This window comes from Populus trichocarpa, chromosome 15 (assembly GCF_000002775.5).
Source record: "Populus trichocarpa isolate Nisqually-1 chromosome 15, P.trichocarpa_v4.1, whole genome shotgun sequence".
Lineage (NCBI taxonomy): Eukaryota > Viridiplantae > Streptophyta > Magnoliopsida > Malpighiales > Salicaceae > Populus > Populus trichocarpa.
In genome coordinates this window covers 12,933,008-12,951,163 of record NC_037299.2, presented here as the reverse complement: position 1 = coordinate 12,951,163, position 18,156 = coordinate 12,933,008, and the positions used below count along the sequence as shown (strand labels likewise).

Genomic DNA, 18,156 nt, shown 5'->3' with positions numbered 1-18,156 from the left:
AGAAGAAAACAGGTGCTGATTGTCGCACCTAAGGGCCTTCGGTTATCTTCCCACTCGCAGCTCGGACTCGTTTTCGTTAAATAGTACTTAAATCCAATAGCTTTGCAATTCAATTGCAGTAATGAAGTTTATTTTTGTTATTTTTTTAATTTTTAATTTGATCGATGAAAGAGATCATTAAATTTTAGGGTAATTAACTATGAACTCTGTCCATCAATATGATCTATTTTAATGTTAAAAAAATCTATTTGATAATGAGAATTCAACTTAAATGTTTTTTTATCTTAAAATTATATAAGAAACCAAATCTAAGCTGAGAAGATTTTTTATTTTGAGTTGATTTTGATTTTTTATGTGTGTATTTTTTTTAAATGCAACCTATAGATTTAATAATAAGGTGTTTAAATTCTTTTTTAAGTATTATGATAAAAACATAAATTGAAAAATAAATTTTTAAATAAAAAAATAAAATTTATTTTTTCAGCCACCTTAAGGACTGAAATTTTGGCAAAACAAGATGACACATTAACTAGAGATTTTTTTCCATAAAAATATTGGGTGCTCGTTCGCCTAATTTTATCTTTTTAAAAAAATAAAAACATAAATTGACACGAGGGCATTTCTAATTGAGCCAGACATTGGCCTTTTTCCTTTTTTTTTATATATAATTTTGTCTTTTTTAAAAAAAGTCAATACTTTTTTATATGTGTTTGATAAATAAATTTATAGTTTATATTTAAATTAATATCATTTCTCTCTCTTTAATTTCTTATTTTTTCTATTTATCATGCCTTAAATAGTTGTTGTTTTTTAATTATTTTATATATGTTTAACTTTTTAAGATATTATTCTAATTTATCTATAATTTTTTTTATCTATTATATAATTGAGATTTAGTTTTAAAAATAATAAATATTTATTTTTGAATAGTATTTCTAATAAGTACAACTTTATAAGATTTTTTTCCTTTTAATTTTATTCAATCAATATTATATATGCGTCTATTTTTATTGTCATTTGATTGAATAAAGAATGTAATGAATACAATTAAATAAATGATCTGTGTTGCTAGATCAAGTATCTTGATTTATATTTGTTTCTCGATTTTTCAAGATATATATTTAGTTATTGTTACTGACTTCTTTTCATTTATTGATATAAATGGCTCTTGTTTTGTTTAATTATATGCATACATAAATTTTTTAATTTATATTTAATTTTTTATTTAAAAAACATGTTGGAAAAACTTGCTTGTTCAATTTTTTTATTGAAAAACAAATATCCAACTCGTACGTGTCACGTTTGAAATAGTTTGAAATAGCTAGTAAACTTGATAAAACGTTTGTGAAAGTCAATTAAAACATCAAAGACATTCCAAATAAATAACCTAATAGCTTTTGTATTTTTAAAAAAATTATCCTTGAACGAAAATAGCATAGGATAGTGATTTTTTTAAAAAAAAATAGCATGTCTTAAAAAAATAATGGAGCTCAAAAAATATTGTTTTTATTTTAATTTAGAAATTGTGTTGTAAATAAAGCCCAACATCCTTGAACAAAACACATTATCCCACACCAAAGCAAACGAAGTTGTACGAATTTTGATAACAGTGATTAAAATACATTATCGATCCCACACGGAATACATTCGTTGTGTTTGGTGAATATATTTTTAAGATATCATTTGATTTTAGTGATTAAAACTAATCCTTTAAATTTCTCTTTTCAATTTCATTCAACAGATATGAATTGCTCGATTTTCTTTTTTTTATCACATTATATATATATATATATATATATATATATATATATATATATATATATATATATTATTTTTTTATTCATCTGTATCATGTAAATTTTTCTATACTAATTGAATCTTATTTTCCTTATTATTTTATTATCTAAAAAAAATTAGATATTAAAAATTTTGTTATTTTTTTATCTAAAAAATCGAAGTTATACGTATAAAAACAAAAGGCAGAAACATATTGTACCGATTATTTGTTTTTGGAGGACTTGAAGCAAACGGGAAACACACTGTCCCACATCGAGCAATAATTGTGAAGCATCTTATTGAAAAAATGTTGGAATCCAAGAACACATTGTACTGATTATTTGTTTTTGGAGGACTTGAAGCAAACGGGAAACACTGTCCCACATCGAGCAATAATTGTGAAGCATCTTCTTGAAAAAGTGTTGGAATCCAATAACACGGTGTTTCGATTATTCGTTTTTTGAGGACTTGAAGCAAACAGAAACACACTGTCCCACATCGAGCAATAATTGTGAAGCATCTTCTAGGAAAAATGTTGGAATCCAAGAACACATTGTACCCATCATTTGTTTTTGGAGGACTTGAAACAAACGGGAAACACACTGTCCCACAATCGAGCAATAACCAAGAACACATTGTACCGATTATTTGTTTTTGGAGGACTTGAAGCAAACAGAAACACACTGTCCCACATCGAGCAATAATTGTGAAGCATCTTCTTGGAAAAATGTTGGAATCCGATGGAGGTGCCGTTCAATCATTGCTCGTTCTTTTCTTTGTTCAGCAGGACTTGAGCGAGACGGTGAGCTCAGCTTTTTTCTCGGACAAAAATGCCCTTGAACAAAGAGGAAAATATTGTCCCCCATCGAAGCAAGACAGTAGTCAGTTCAATAAATTATCTTAATATTATTCTTTAAAATAATATTAAGAGGATACTTTCTATATGATCACGATATTCTTTAAACTAGTTACACGACCCGCGGGTCAATAGTTTTTGTATAAAAGATATCAAAAAAAATTAAGATCTAAAAGTATTAGGTTTTTTTGTAAAGCTACACCTAAGAGTCTTGGGTGTGGCTGCAACGCCTGACCTCAGAGTAATATTTATAATATTAATAATAATATTAAACTTGCATGACTCAACTTTAAGTGGGTCTGACTGCAATACCAGACCCAATAGTCTTGGATGTGGGTCTGGCTGCAAGGTCATATCATAAAAGTGTGATAATTAAATAAAAGTGTGATAATTAGGGGTTCAATTGAAAGCAATTAAAAGAAAGAGGACTCAATTGAAATTTAGTAAAAATCCCTATTCCAGTCCAAAACGGTGCGGTTTTACAAAAAAAAAAAGAAGAAGAAGAAAGGACCAGACGACGTGTCGTGTGGTCACTATTCATTGTCTTCTTCTTTTACCCGGTTAAAGCTGGTTCGGTAGTCTACTTTGCAGGTGCATTTAATGCACTAAACGCCCACCAAATTTAACCAAAATTACACGAAAATGATCCTCTACAGTCACTATACATCCCCGTCTGAATATTTAAGTCTGAATGACGACCACGCGGCGCCGGAGCTGGCTTAAACATACCCACTCAGACAGCTTTTTCTGCAGAATTGACAACTCAGGATGTCTACTTTGAGCCAACGGTTAGAATCCTTCCCAACTGAATCAATGGCTGAAATTTTACCCCGGTGTAGACGAGATTACCCTCTTCCACCGCCTATAAATAGAGGCTTCGTTGATGACCTGAGCGAGGAGAAAATTGGGTCCAAAGTCGGCCATAAACCAGCCCTTCTGCCCCCGTTTCTGCAGTTTTTCTTTACACTCTCTCTCCGCCTTTCCAGCCACCAACCGAAGCCACCAACAGCCTATACACCACCAACTCCGCCGTTGGAAGCTACCTACCAACCACCGAGAGCCACCTTGAACCTTTCTCTCTCCTCTCTGCAGCTTCTCGTTTGCCTTTTTCTTCTTCTACTTCCTCTGCCACCGGCGACCAATTCCTCCACCGTTCCTCGAAAAGATGCCGCCTGGAACATCAGCTCAACCTCTTGATCATGTCCGTGACCACAGACACCGGTAGCCTCCTCCTCCGCTCGTCAGCAGCTCTTGCAACCGTTTGGTTGCATGCAGCATGTGAACAGTAAGTGTTCACGTTGCTGCATATAATTAACATGAAACTTGGGCTGGGCCAGAACAATTGGTCTGGCTCGACCTAAAAAAAAAACTAAAATTCTAGGTCGATATCGGCCCAACCATTTTGGGCCGATATTGGCCCATCTCTTCTGAGGCTGAGCTCGGCCCAGTCAGCTGGGCCGACCTAGCCCACATGTTTAAATAATATTTATTTAATATATATAATATTATATTATATATTTCTTTTATAAAAAAATTTTTGAAAAAATTCAAAAATCCTTTAAAAAAAATTTGTGATTTTCTTAAATATTTTTCTACTGATTTTGCATAATATTAGTTTGTATATTTACACTGTAAAATACAAATCCGGTATTAAAATACCTGGTTTTCTTCAAAATATTTCAAAAAAATTAAAATTAAAAAAATTTCAAAAAAATCTTTTAAATCAATTTCTATTTAAAAAAATTATTTTCATGCATACGACCAAATCCTAAAAAACTTTTAAGCATTTTTTTTATTAAAAAAATAAAAATAAAATTGAATCTTTTTCATGTTAAAAAAATAATGGATATCGTAACCAATTTATGATTATCCATTAGGATTTGGCCAACATATCAAAAATCTTTTTCCAATCTTTCTTTAGGATCTAGATGTAGATTTTAATATTTATGGGGTGTAAAATTATACGATAAAGTACACCCTTAGGTATTAAAGATACAATATGTAAATAAATACGATGTTAGTATTCAGACTTTAGAACGGTTAGGATTTAACCCGATAAGGTAGAGACTTTCTCATGAAGAGAGATCTGCCTTGAGCCTTAAATAAGACCAATAAATAGAAATTCAACCTAAAAACAATCAAATAACAATGCAGCTTACCTTAGGTAGGGTGCACTGGGGTTGATGCGTCTTTTCCTTGCACAACCAGTCCCTTACTCAGACTCTCGCAGACCATAGGTTCCTAGTAACCATAATACTAGGTGGCGACTCCTAAAAACTAATCATAATTTTCCAACACACAACACCCCTTATCAGGAGGCATGACAAGAGCCTCCGCCGTTGCGCCCCCCGCGACAAATGGCGACTCCACTGGGGACCACCTTGTCTGGTTGGACTAAACTTTGCTTGTTTGCTTGTTTTTTTTTTTGTTGTTCTTTAATTTTAGCTTGCATTTTTACTGCTTTAGCATTTTAATTTTGCAAATAAACCCAAATTCTAAGTTAGGTGGGGAGTAGCGGTCTGCCTCATGACTTTCAGTCGGGGTTCAGATTCGTGAAACATCCAACTATGAACTGAGTGTTTACTCGATAATGGTGGTCACAGTGTGCCCCAACCATTCCTTGTAAACCCCTATACTGCCTTCACGTGAGGTGGTCACTAGGTAGTTCATAGACCCTTTTAAGACTAGGTAGAAAGCCTATCTATCATGTAATGACCTAGAACCTTCCTTTAGAGCATGATCTCCCTACATATTCATTTTGCATGAGTTTTTGCCATTCATACCCAATATATATGCATTTGCATCCACACGCCTACATCCATCCATTGTAAATAACATACATACTTGCATCAGGTTCAAATATAGGTCCCCAAAAAGCCTATAACACCCGACTCTGAGCAAGAAACATGGAAGATGAAAAGCGTGCTCACCATGACGCCCATTTTCAAGAAGAGTTAGAGTCTCTGAAAGCAAGCGTGGCTCGCCTCACTAGCTTACTCGAGCAAACACTTAGAAAAGCCTCTAGTGAAGGTCCTTCCAATCAACCAACTATTTTTGCTCAGCCTTCAACAACAGCTCAACCCGAAGAAACAATGAGTGAACATGGTCAAGAACCTCCACACGATCCAGCATTTGTGCACTCAATGCCATCAGCACTAGCCCCTGCAGTCATAGATCCATTTCCTAACGAGTCTCATAAGACTAAGTCATCTAATAACATTGATCAAGATAAGATGGCTGCGTTGGAAGCCCGGATTAGAGCTATTGAAAGGGTAGACTTGTATGATCCAGTACGAGCATCAGAAATGTATCTGGTCCCAAATGTGGTTGTCCCAAAAAAGTTTCGTGTTCCTGAATTCATCAAATACACTGGAACACAATGCCCCATAACACATTTAAAATCCTACTGCAACAAAATGGCAGAAGTAGTACACCGTGAGAAACTACTTAGTGCGACCAATTCCTCCACCGTTCCTCGAAAAGACGCCACCCGGAACATCAGCTCAACCTCCTGATCACGTCAGTGACCACAGACACCGGTAGCCTCCTCCTCCGCTCGTCAGTAGCTCCTGCAATCGTTTGGTTGCATGCAACACGTGAACAGTAAGTGTTCACGTTGCTGGTATAATTAACATGAAACTTGGGTCAGGCCAATTCTGGCCCAGCCCAATCAGCTGGTCTGGCCCGGCTAAAAAAAACAAAAAACTAAAATTCTGGGCCGATATCGGCCCAACCATTTTGGGTCGATATTGGCCCATCTCTTCTGGGGTTGAGCTCGGCCTAATCAGCTGGGCTGACCCAGCCCACATGTTTTAATAATATTTATTTAATATATATATATATAATATTATATTATATATTTTTTAAAAAAAAATTCTGAAAAAATTCAAAAATCCTTTTAAAAAAATTTGTGATTTTCTTAAATATTTTTCTACTAATTTTGCATAATATCAGTTTGTATATTTACACTGTAAAATACAAATCCGGTATTAAAATACTCGGTTTTCTTCAAAATATTTCAAAAAAAAATTAAAATTAAAAAAATTTCAAAAAAAATCTTTTAAATCAATTTCTACTTTTAAAAAAAAAATTTCATGCATACAGCCAAATCCTAAAAAAAATTTTAAGCATATTTTTCATTAAAAAATAAGAATAAAATTGCATTTTTTTCATGTTAAAAAAAATGGATATCGTAATTAGTTTATGATTATACATTACGATTTGGCCAACATATCAAAAATCTTTTTCCAATCTTTTTTTAGGATCTAGATGTAGACTTTAATACTTGTGGGGTGTAAAATTATACGATAAAATACACCCTCAGGTATTAAAGATATAATATGTAAATAAATACGATGTTAGTATTCAGACTTTAGAACGGTTAGGATTTAACCCGATAAGGTAGAGACTCTCTCATGAAGAGAGATCTGCATTGAGCCTTAGATAAGACCAATAAATAGAAATTCAACCTAAAAACAATCAAACAACAATGCAGCTTACCTTAGGTAGGGTGCACTGGGGGTGATGCATCTTCTCCTTGCACAACCAGTCCCTTACTCAGACTTTCGCAGACCATAGGTTCCTAGTAACCATAATACTAGGTGGCGACTCCCAAAAACTAATCATAATTTTCCAACACACAACACCCCTCATCAGGAGGCACGACAAGAGCCTCCGCCATCGCCAGATGACATCGTGCCCCCCGCGACAGTTCTTATGAGCATCATTTGTCTTTTGAACTGTCATGTTCAGCAATTGAAACAAAAGATCACATCCTTTCTGGTTTTATCGATAGAACGAGAGGGGACTCGTCAGCCACCAGACCAATGAGTGTGTTGATACCGATTGGCGAATTCTTTTAAACTAGATTCCAATTCTTGATACCATTTAACCCAAAATAATAATTGTGTAATATTCAATAAATCCTCTCAAGGAAAGTAACCTCCTAATAAAATATCTCACACTCAAACCCGAAATCCCTTAACGTCCAAGAAATATCTGTTTTTTTTTAAATCCTCCAAAGAAAACCAAACCTCACAAAATTCCTTTGAAGATATCAAACTAAATTATCCAAAGAAATCATGTCAAAAAAAAATAGAGAGAGAAAGAGAAAGAAACGTTATGGTTTAATAAATTAATTTTACCAAAAGTTGTATGCATTTATCATAGAATTGATCAGAAGTTAGGAAATGACTGTAATATTGGATCACAGCTTGAATGTGAATTCTTTTAGTCTTTCAAGAGAAGCTTTGATAGTGTGCTTACTGAATTATTAAAAACAAATTCGATATTATTGTTAAGAATATAGAAGAACCATCTTAACTAAATATTTTAAGTTATTAAATCAACAATAATTTTACATGATTTTCAAGGGAGTTCAATGTTCAAGCATCTTACTACAAGAAATTCAGCTAGAATATACTACTTGCCTCAATGATATTTAGTGTTCCTTCTTTCAAGTGTCTAGAAAAAGAAAGAAAACTCTGCCATCAAGAGAAAGGATAGCCAATTTAATCTTGTAAACTGCATTTTTTTTTACTATTTAGTATCTCTTCTTTGCTTGGTACCCAAGCCAGTGCACCCTAAAGTTTCCCAAAAAAGAAGGCAATCTCTGTCCTTCAGGAAATCAAAAGGCAACTAATTTAAAGTTTATTCATTCTTACAACTTGCTATTATTTGCTTCGTATCCTAGCCAACTACCATATCTTAATTAAAATTAGGATGTTACGAAGACATGAACAATGCTAGCAAAGCTCTCTTTTAAACACTGTTTATTACAATTATCCACATCATTATTAATTATTATTATTCTTGTTGTTGTTATTATTATTATTATTTTGGAATTTTGGAAGCCAAATCAAGGGACAAGGCTAAAAAAATATCAAAATTATGAGCCATATCTTAATTAAATTTATCTTTAAGAAATTGGATCTCTAAAGGTTCAAAACTTCACATTGAGTTCTTCCATCCACATTTTCTAATAGATTTCATCAAGAACGCACATTCTATGCAATGAAAACGATATTGTTAATGTGAAGGAAACATGATGTTTTTCATTAAAATATTGTCCTAATTTTGGAGATGAAAGGATAAAATTTAAAACTTCTTAAAACTAGGGATCAAATTGAAAATTAATTTCTTAGAGCGTTCAATTGAAACCCACCATATAATTAGGAGTCTAATTTGAGACTTGTTCCTTTTATTTTCATCGTAGAAGAATTACCACGCTCAAAGTCATATTGATTGAACATTGTAGTGTTATTAATGAGTGTTTCTAATCCTTTTATTTTCACTAATTTATTTTGTAATCTGATGATTAAATTTATAAATCCACCGCATTTTTTTTATATTTCTCGATACATTTTTAATTGTGTGTTTTTTAAAACTTTACACCATGCATGCATTTTTTATTTATAAAACTGTTACACTCTAATTTTCGTGCTTCTTCCAACAAAAATTAATCAGATATAACAAAATTAGTCTGTATATTGTGGTGAAAATGAAATGATTTGCAATGACTAAACAAAAGAAATGATTAATAGTTTGCATATATGTCAATTAACTGATAAAATTCTTGATAGAATGAATTTTAAGAATGCAAAGTATAATTTTTAATACAACAAACAAAAGAGCAAGAGAATAACATAAATCTCTTTTAGCTGAGATTGTGCAACTGAGATCTCTTTTAACTGCTTTAACACAACATCAACAGGTGCGTAGAGCATTTATAGGAGGTTTTTCGGCACAAAATGATGATCAAGTACAGATTAACCTTCATAAAATTAAGGAAAAACAAAAAAATACTCTAGAGTAATTTTTTATTATTAAAGAACAATATAAATTATATTTTAAAAATTAAACTATAAAATTAAAATGATTTTTTGATATGGTATTAGAATCTTTGATACCAAAGCCTAGATAACAAATTTAAAGTCTCTTGATTATCTTTATTACTATTTAGCATCTCTTCGTTGCTTTGTACCCATAACAGGTACCAAATTCTTACTTGTACATGTAACTATGGTTTGTGAAAGCGATTTTGCATGCCGTTCAAATCGCAAGACTTGCTTGTTCTTATGCCGGGGGTGAGTATAGAGTCGATGCTGGAATAAGCGACTCCCAAAGCGGCTTCTTGTGATGAAATTAAGACATGTTGGACCAAGCAGAAGTTTAAGAGAGCTGGGAACTAAAGTAGTTCGATTATGCAATATTGGCAGGAGATCATCTGCTAATCCGAGCAGGCAGTGCCTTTCATTGTCCATAATGTTTATTTATTCAAAAATTAATATAAATAGACAAACATAAAATTGATTGAATTAAAAAAATTATGCAAGGTTATATATATTAGAAATATTATCCAAAAATAAATATTTGTTATTTAAAACATAAAAACAATTATATATGAATTAAAATAATCTCTTTAAAAATTAAATGCATACAAAATAATAAAAAATAATTGCTATTTAAATGAAGAAAAAAAAGAGAAGATTTTTTAATTTAAATATAAATTTAAAAATCATTCTGAAAAAACATATATTAAGAAAAGACATTAATTTAAAAAAAAAACATTTAGAAAAAAAAAAAAAGGAGGAAAAGACCAGGTATTATCTCAGCGCTTAAAGGCTTTGCGTGTGGGCCTGCAATTTTCAACAAAAATAGAGGAAGAACATCGTGAGGCCATTGATAGATATCTGAGAGATAATACAGACATGTCACTGTCAAGTTCCACTGAGGTATGATGCCAGTTTCCTTTCTCGCTATCCTTTTCCCATGTAAAGTGTAGAATGGAACAGTGCAAAGCCAACTATTTATATGGTCAATGTCTTCTTACCGTTTGGACTCTACGGCTATAGAATCCAAACTTTTTTATGTTTATTGTTAGAAAAGTTCCTTTGAAAAATAATTCATAGTTAAAAGAAAATTTTAGTAAAGTACTCTCTCCCTCTCCAGATTCCTTCAAATCCACTTATCCAACGTAAACCCATCTCAAGAACCTCTCATAAATAAAAAAAAAAACCCAAATTTAATGAAATCATATTGCATTTAATCGATTACTGAGGGAGGAAGACTTCATGACGATAATTTGATGTGGGTAACGGCAGTGGTTGTTCTCTGTCTTCCTCTATCTGCACCTCTTATTGCTACTATTTTTGGTGGGTTTTAACTCTAGTCGTGGTATCGAAGCTTCAGAATTGTGGTGGCTGTGCTTTTTTCAGAATTGCAGAAGGCTTCAGAATTGTTCATTGTCTTCCTCCATCTGCACCTCTTCTTTTCTCGTAAGAGCCTTTAATTTTCGCTGTTCATTTTAAGAGATTTTTTCAAAGATATCCACATTTACCTTTTCATCTTACCAAACTGTGTTTTTCAAGTGTTCAGCGAGAGAACTAGTTTCCACAGTTGGGGAAAAGATGACAATGCTTAAAAAATTGCCTGAAGAAGTCTTAAATTTATGGAACAATTGGGAGATTCGAGGAATGGTTTTGCTTAGTCTCTTACTACAAACCATCCTCATCATATTTGGGTCTCGGCGAAAGACCAATGCCAGAAGCTGGATCAGGATGCTCGTTTGGTCTGCATACCTATCAGCAGACGTGGTGGCAACTGTTGCCCTGGGTAATCTAGCCAAGAGCCAAGGAGATTCATCAGGTGACAGTTCAGAGAATGCGAACAATTCCATCCAGGCATTTTGGGCACCTTTTCTACTCCTGCACCTTGGTGGCCCAGACACAATCACTGCATACTCGATTGAAGATAACGAGTTGTGGAAACGGCATTTACTTGGTCTTGTAGTCCAAGTCGGAGTGGCTTTTTATGTCTTCTCAAGGTCCTGGGGTAGCGGTATCCTCACATTCATAGCGATCCCAGTGTTCGTTGTTGGCGTTGTAAAGTATGCAGAGAGGACTTGGGTGCTCTGGTCTTCATGCTCCAAGAGTTTGAAAAACTCCTCTCTCAGAGGTTTTTGGCGTTCTTATAATCGTTCGAGAAAATCAAAAACTCCTCCACAAGATCTCCAGGAAAATTATCTTCTTCAAGCTTATGTTTTTTCATATATATCCAAGTTTGTGATGCAGGATCTTGTCCCTGGCATTTCTTCACTAATAAGAAGCCGGGAGCTGATTTCCAAGAATAATGCATACGGTGCCTTCAAGGTGGTAGAGGCTGAGCTTGGATTGATATATGATATGCTTTATACTAAAGCGCCTCTGATTTACTCCCGTGCCGGAATCATTCTTCGCTGCATCAGCTCTCTGCTCTGTGTTACTGCGTTTATTACCTTCCAGGTCAAGATTGACAAGCATGACTACTCAAAGACCGACATTGCAATCACGTATTTATTGTTTGCGGCCGCTGTTTTTCTCGAGTTTTATGCTTTTTTATGCCTTGTTTTGTCTGACTGGACAATGATTTGGTTGATTGATAAAGGAGGGAACGGCCTGACTAAAGCAACTTATTCTCTGATAAGGAAGTTAACGAGAGGCGAGAGGTGGTCGAGATCCATATCACAGTATAACCTGAAAAGCTCTTCCATTGAAAGAGAGCCACCTAAATTCTTGGAATTTCTGGGAATCGATGAAATGATGAGGCAGATGCATGTGAATCGGAAAGATTTGAATGTTGATCTACAGGGTTTTATTTTCGGACATCTTCTAAAGAAAGCTGAGAAGATGAAGGAAGATTTGAATTTCTTTGATAAGAATGACAGAAGTAAAATAATAGGTCAGAGGGGAGATGGTGTGCTAGAAAGAGAGGGACTGTTACGGGACTACAAGTGGTGCACGACTGAAGTAGAATTCAGTCGGAGCATTCTTGTCTGGCATCTCGCAACAGATATTTGTTATCTTGATGATAATAAAGATGGAAGCAATGTCTCCAAAGAATATGAAGCAAGCAGATGCCTATCTGAATACATGATGTATCTTTTGGTGATAAGACCAAATATGCTCTCTAAAGGATTCTGTGACGAGGTATATCAACGTACCTTGCGAGACTTGCGGGGTCTAAACTATCAAAATACCTTGCTAGAATTGCGCAACAGAGAATCACGTGTTTATGATGATGAGGAATTTCAAGCTCTCTGGAAAATAGAAAAGTCAGTGTTACGTGGTGTGTATGCGCTCGCCAGGCAATTGCTTTCATTGGGACCCGAGAAGCGATGGTGGATGATAAATGAAGTTTGGGTAGAAATGGTAGCATATGCAGCAGCTCATTGTCCATGGAAAGAACATACTCAACAACTGAGAAGAGGTGGAGAGTTACTCACTCATGTCTCCCTTCTCGTGCTACATCTTGGCTTGAGCGAACAGTACGAATATAACGGATCAAACGACTTCTTGTTATTTTCTGAATTTAATGAAATGGTAAGAATACCAAAAATCCTTCTCAAGTACCTCGATAGATAGATAATGCATTTTTTTAGGCGTCAGAATAAAATAACAAATTAGATTATTTCAATTTATATATTTTGTTTAATTCATTATTTTGGAAATTCATAAGTAATAGTAATTATATGTTTCCGGCAACATTTGTTTAGGCGTCAGAATAAAATAACAAATCAGATTATTTCCATTTCAATGTTCTCATTTCGTTTTCTTCATTTCATTAATAAAGTGATTTTATTAATCCACGTGGATCATGAGTCTAGTCAACATTGATGCCTTCGTGCCTAAGAAAAATTTGAAATAAATGATTAATATTAGATATTTGCTTCTATTAACTTATAACTACTTCAATTTCTGACAATAAATTGATTGATGTTTCACCGCAATCTTCAACAAAAACAAAAAGTATGAAGAATATCGCAAGGCTAGACGCAAATATTTGGAAGGCATTGCAGCCACGTCAGGGTCGAGCCTCGATGAGGTATGTTCCACTTCCATATCAATACTTTAAAACCTTCCAAGTTACCCTATAGTTTTCTTAAATAGTTTCCATTTTTTCCCTTTTTTAAATAACTATCAAAACTTTCAATTTTCCTTACATCTCTCTTTTACTTCCTCTCATATACCCACTCTCGTACACCCATAGATGTTATTATTTGCTTAAAAACATTTCCACAAAAAAAAAATATTCAAAAACCAATTTTAAACAGTAAGCTTTTTAACAATTAGGGTAACAGATGGATAATATTGAAAAAGTTTAAGCTCTATGAGTGTTACAAATTGAAAAAGGATAATATTCCATCAATCATAAAAAAAAAAAAGTGTATTGTACACCCTTACAAGTATGTTTTTTTAAATAGCATTACCATCAATCATCAATCGAAGCTAATTTTTAGTTTTCCATACTTATCTTTATTGGATACAATTCTTTGCACGGTACATTTTCATTAAAAAAAAGTGTATTATCCATAAAAAAATCAAAATACTTTACACTAATTATCTCACAAAATTATTCTTAAATAATATAAATAATAATTAAATATACATGTAAATTCGAAAATGGAGGTCCAATATATATATATATATATATATATATATATATATATATATATATAGGTCAGATATATAATACTCTACCTATCTTTATATTCAAATTGTTGGATTGTATTACCTACCATGAAAACAGAAGTACAGTACCCATACATATCTCCTTTCAAATAATGGAAGGTAGAGCTTTTCCAAGTCAGTACAATTATTGTGTCCAGCCTTGTTGATTTTTTATCCTTGGTAAAATGAATTTTTTTTAGTAACAAACCAGACACTTTGCTGTGGGCTGATGCTTTGTTGTTGTCCGGGCTGATTTTTTTTTTTATAATGTAAAAAAACAATGTCCAAGCACTGATATTAAATTTTAAAGAAAAAAAAAATATTCAAGACTCAACACCTTAGAAAAAGAGCTAAAAAAATAATGACAGTTAATCCCTTAGAATAAAAATGTAGAAAAATAAAATTAGAAAAAAATCAATGAAAAAAATATTAAAAAACAAAGCATGAGCAAAAACAAGTGTGATTGTCAAAACCCACGAGTATAATCAAATTGATATGATAACTCAATATAAAAAAATATAAAAAAAAGTTTAGTTGTAAAAATAATTGAATATTAAAGGATAAAATAAAAAAGGATGAAAAAGAGACATTAGAAAAAACCTGGGTCACCCGAATAAACCTCCTACATGGATCATCAGATAGAAAAAACCTTATTGAAAAGAAAAATAAAAAAATAACAACAATCATCAAATAAACCTATGGAACATTAATCAACTGTAAGACAACCAAAAACCTGGGTTGAACCATCTTTTGGTTAACCCGTGGAAAATCCAATCAAAATAGGGTCAAAACCTATTGACTATTTTCCTTTTTTATTTTATTTAAAATGATATCATTTTATTTAAAATGATATCATTTTAAATTTTTTATACTAAAAAAAAATTTTGGTTGACTTGGGTTCACTCAAGTCAACTCACTCAACATGTGACCCCATAATTGTCTCAAATTTACTCCTGGGTAGGGCATAGAAAAAATAGAAAAAACCAAGGAGACCAAATCCATATAAATAAAATATCAAATGATAAAATAAAAAATTTAAAGGGTTAGAAAAGGCATTTGAGAGAGTACGGACCTCATTTGAAAAGAAAAAAAAACTAAAAGGATAAACAAAAATTCTGAATTGAATGGCAAAATTTTAAAAAAAAACAAATTAACAAATGAATCCAAAATAAAAAATTAAAACCAAGAAAATGAGGACCAAATCTTAAAAAAAATAAAAAAAAATCTAGATTATTGATATAAGAATGAAATTGGATAAAAAATAAAACTTGTTAAAAAAGGTAAAGGATAAAAAATTAGAAATCAAAATATTGATGGTCAAATCTCAAATATCATCAAATATTGAATTGAAAATTAAAATTAAAATAAAAAAATTAAATTCACAAAAGAATAAAAAAACAATTTCCAACGAACTTAATGATGATGGATGCAATTTTTATTCTTTTTTAAATGACTGAAGCCAACTCGATTCAACTATAAGAATTGGTGATATGGAATATGAGGCCAGATTATAACATAAAAAGCAAATCCAAAAAAATAACAATCCAAAATCCCCAACAAACCAAAATAATTAGAGATAAACTTGAAAAAACAAATTAAAAAAGAAGTGGTTTAAAAAATATAGACTTGAAAAGAAAAATAACCAAATTTGACACACAAAATAAAAGAAAATTATAAGGAATGAAATTGAGAAACAATTTCAATAAATAAAAAGATAAGAACAACTTAAATTAACAATAAAAAGAGTGAGGATCATATTTGATACCAAAAAAAATATCAAGGGATGAAATTCAAAAACAAATTAATTTAATCAAAGACTCAAGACCAAACACACCATAATTAAAAGAATGAAAATAAAATCTAATACAAAAAATCAAGTGTAAAGGTATGAAATAAAAAAATAACTTAGTAAATGATTCAAGACCAAATATATTTTAATTAAAAGAATGAAAACGAAATCATATATAATCAAATGTTAAAAGATAAAATTAAAAAAAATAAATTAACCCAATAAATAATTCAAGACCAAATACATTGCAATAAAAAAAAAGAACCTAATTTAACTTAACAAACAAAATAATCATGCTTTCTTGTTTTTTTTCAATGGCCAACACGGTATTCTAAGAGGAGGGAGGGAGGGAGGGAAAAACTCGCATCAAATGCTCTTCTGTATCACGACCGTGAACACGCACCTCACCACTGTGATATGGGTGGTGAGGTGCAACAAACACCGCAACATTCGGTGTAATTTAAGCGTCGCATGCACCATCCAAAAAAAAATAAGAGGTGCCAACTTATTGGCTTGTTCGAAATAGGTGCCAGCCATCTTCAAATTTAAATAATAATTTATGCATATTAAAATACCCGAATGCCCTTGACACCACTTGAGAATTACAGCAAATCCATATCAAAAGGACAAAAACACGCTCGCTAACAGTCTTAATTTTTTTAGGGTCAAAGGGTATGAATGTGAACACACCATTTTTGTTTTTGCAAAATATCAAAGAGCCTTTTTCCCGAAGCCTAATTTTTACAGTGTAGCAAAATAAATATATCTGGACCATTTTGTTCTCATAAATTTTATAATGACTAATGCATTCTTTGGTGAAGGTAATTGGACCTCTAATTGCAAGCATAACTATTTTTTTTAATAAAGGTAAAATAGTAAAGAAATTATGTCTAGAAGCACAATAAATCACTAGTGTCTTTTTAATATATATATATATATATATATATATATATATATTGTAATATTGATGCCTTTGCGTCTAAAAAAATTTAAAATAAATAATTAATATTAGATATTTGCTTTTATTAACGGATGACTACTTGAATATTTGATAATAAATTCAATTAATATCACAAGGAGGAGGAGCTAGAAGAATATGACAAGGCTAGAGACAAATATATGGAAGGTATTGAAGACATGTCAGGGTCGAGTCCCAACAAGGTATGTTCCACTTCCATCTCAATACTTTGAAACCTTGTTTTTGTTCTTGTTTTTGCAAAAGATAAAAGAGCCTTATTTTTCTTGTTTTCAAGTGCAAATAAGTTATGACACTATAGCAAAAGATACATGTCGGGACCATTCTATCCTTATAAATTTTATAATGACTAATTCATCTTTCGGTAAAGATAATTGTACGGACCTCTAATTGCAAACATAATATTCTTTTAATAAAGATAAAAGAGTAATTAAAAATAATGTTTCATTTGCACAATAAATCACTTGTGTCTTTTTAGTATATTTTTTTAATATTATCCTGCGAGGTTTTCTCTCTCTCTCTCTCTCTCTTCAAAGGAAAAGACATTAATAACCTGTTAATTTTCCATGCTTTGCACTTTGCCACTTTCCGCTAAATTCAATGTCTTTAATAATCTGTCTAACTAATAATCTTAATATTATAAGCTATGTATTTTTTATATTCACGTTGTGTTGTTTTATTTTCAGAAATGCCTTACGTACATTTTCTTTATCCAGTGTTGCACAAGTTTTTACACCACACATTTTTTTATTTAAACCTTGGTTATTTTAATGTTTTATTTCTTTTTGTATTTCTAGATCATTTTAAAATGTTAATGTCAAAAAAAATTTAAACAAAACAATATCATTTTAAAAACAATATTATTTCTAGATACAGAGCCAGATCTTGAGCGTAAAAAGCGAGAGCATGAGCGCGAAGAACAAGTGCTTGAGCGCAAAGAGCAAGTGCTTGAGCGAGTGCTTGAGCGCGTGCTTGAGCTTGAAAAGCAAGAGGTTGTGCAATTGAGATCTTATTCCACAGCATCAGCTTCACAGCAAGGAATTGATTCGCTTCCAAGAAGTTTGCCAGCACAATCTGATGATGAGTTTAGTTTAATTATTTAAGTGAATTAACTAAAATAAGTTTGTGCCAGCAATAGTGTTGTTGGGCTTCATTTTGCATGTATGTATTGAAAAAATTGCATTGATGGCCATCTTCTTACAGAGTCAACTCTTGTCTTGTTATTTTTAATGGAAGAGCCATAAGATCATCAAGTGCTTATGATGACCTATTC

At 32.1% G+C, this 18,156-nt stretch overlaps 1 protein-coding gene across 2 annotated transcripts; it reads left to right on the top strand.

Annotated features, from left to right (window-relative positions):
- The first annotated feature begins 10,467 nt into the window (after positions 1-10,467).
- LOC18105883 (uncharacterized) lies at positions 10,468-18,153 on the top strand. 2 transcript variants are annotated; one of them, XM_024586028.2, is made up of 5 exons: positions 10,468-10,908; positions 11,002-12,990; positions 13,418-13,492; positions 16,985-17,068; positions 17,754-18,153. In XM_024586028.2, exons 2-5 carry the CDS (start codon positions 11,041-11,043, stop codon positions 17,886-17,888), a joined length of 2,244 nt encoding a protein of 747 aa, XP_024441796.1. In that variant the 5' UTR covers positions 10,468-10,908; positions 11,002-11,040; the 3' UTR covers positions 17,889-18,153. The 2 variants fall into 2 exon arrangements, with proteins under 2 accessions (XP_024441796.1, XP_052303335.1); XM_052447375.1 differs by having other exon boundaries at positions 10,468-12,990.
- Positions 18,154-18,156: the final 3 nt, after the last annotated feature.

Coding starts and splice junctions, on each gene's coding strand:
- LOC18105883 (XM_024586028.2), top strand. CDS start 11,041: ATGACAATGCTTAAAAAATTGCCTGAAGAAGTCTTAAATTTATGGAAC. Junction 12,991..13,417: donor TTTCTGAATTTAATGAAATG/GTAAGAATACCA, acceptor AAAAACAAAAAG/TATGAAGAATATCGCAAGGC. Junction 13,493..16,984: donor CAGGGTCGAGCCTCGATGAG/GTATGTTCCACT, acceptor TAATATCACAAG/GAGGAGGAGCTAGAAGAATA.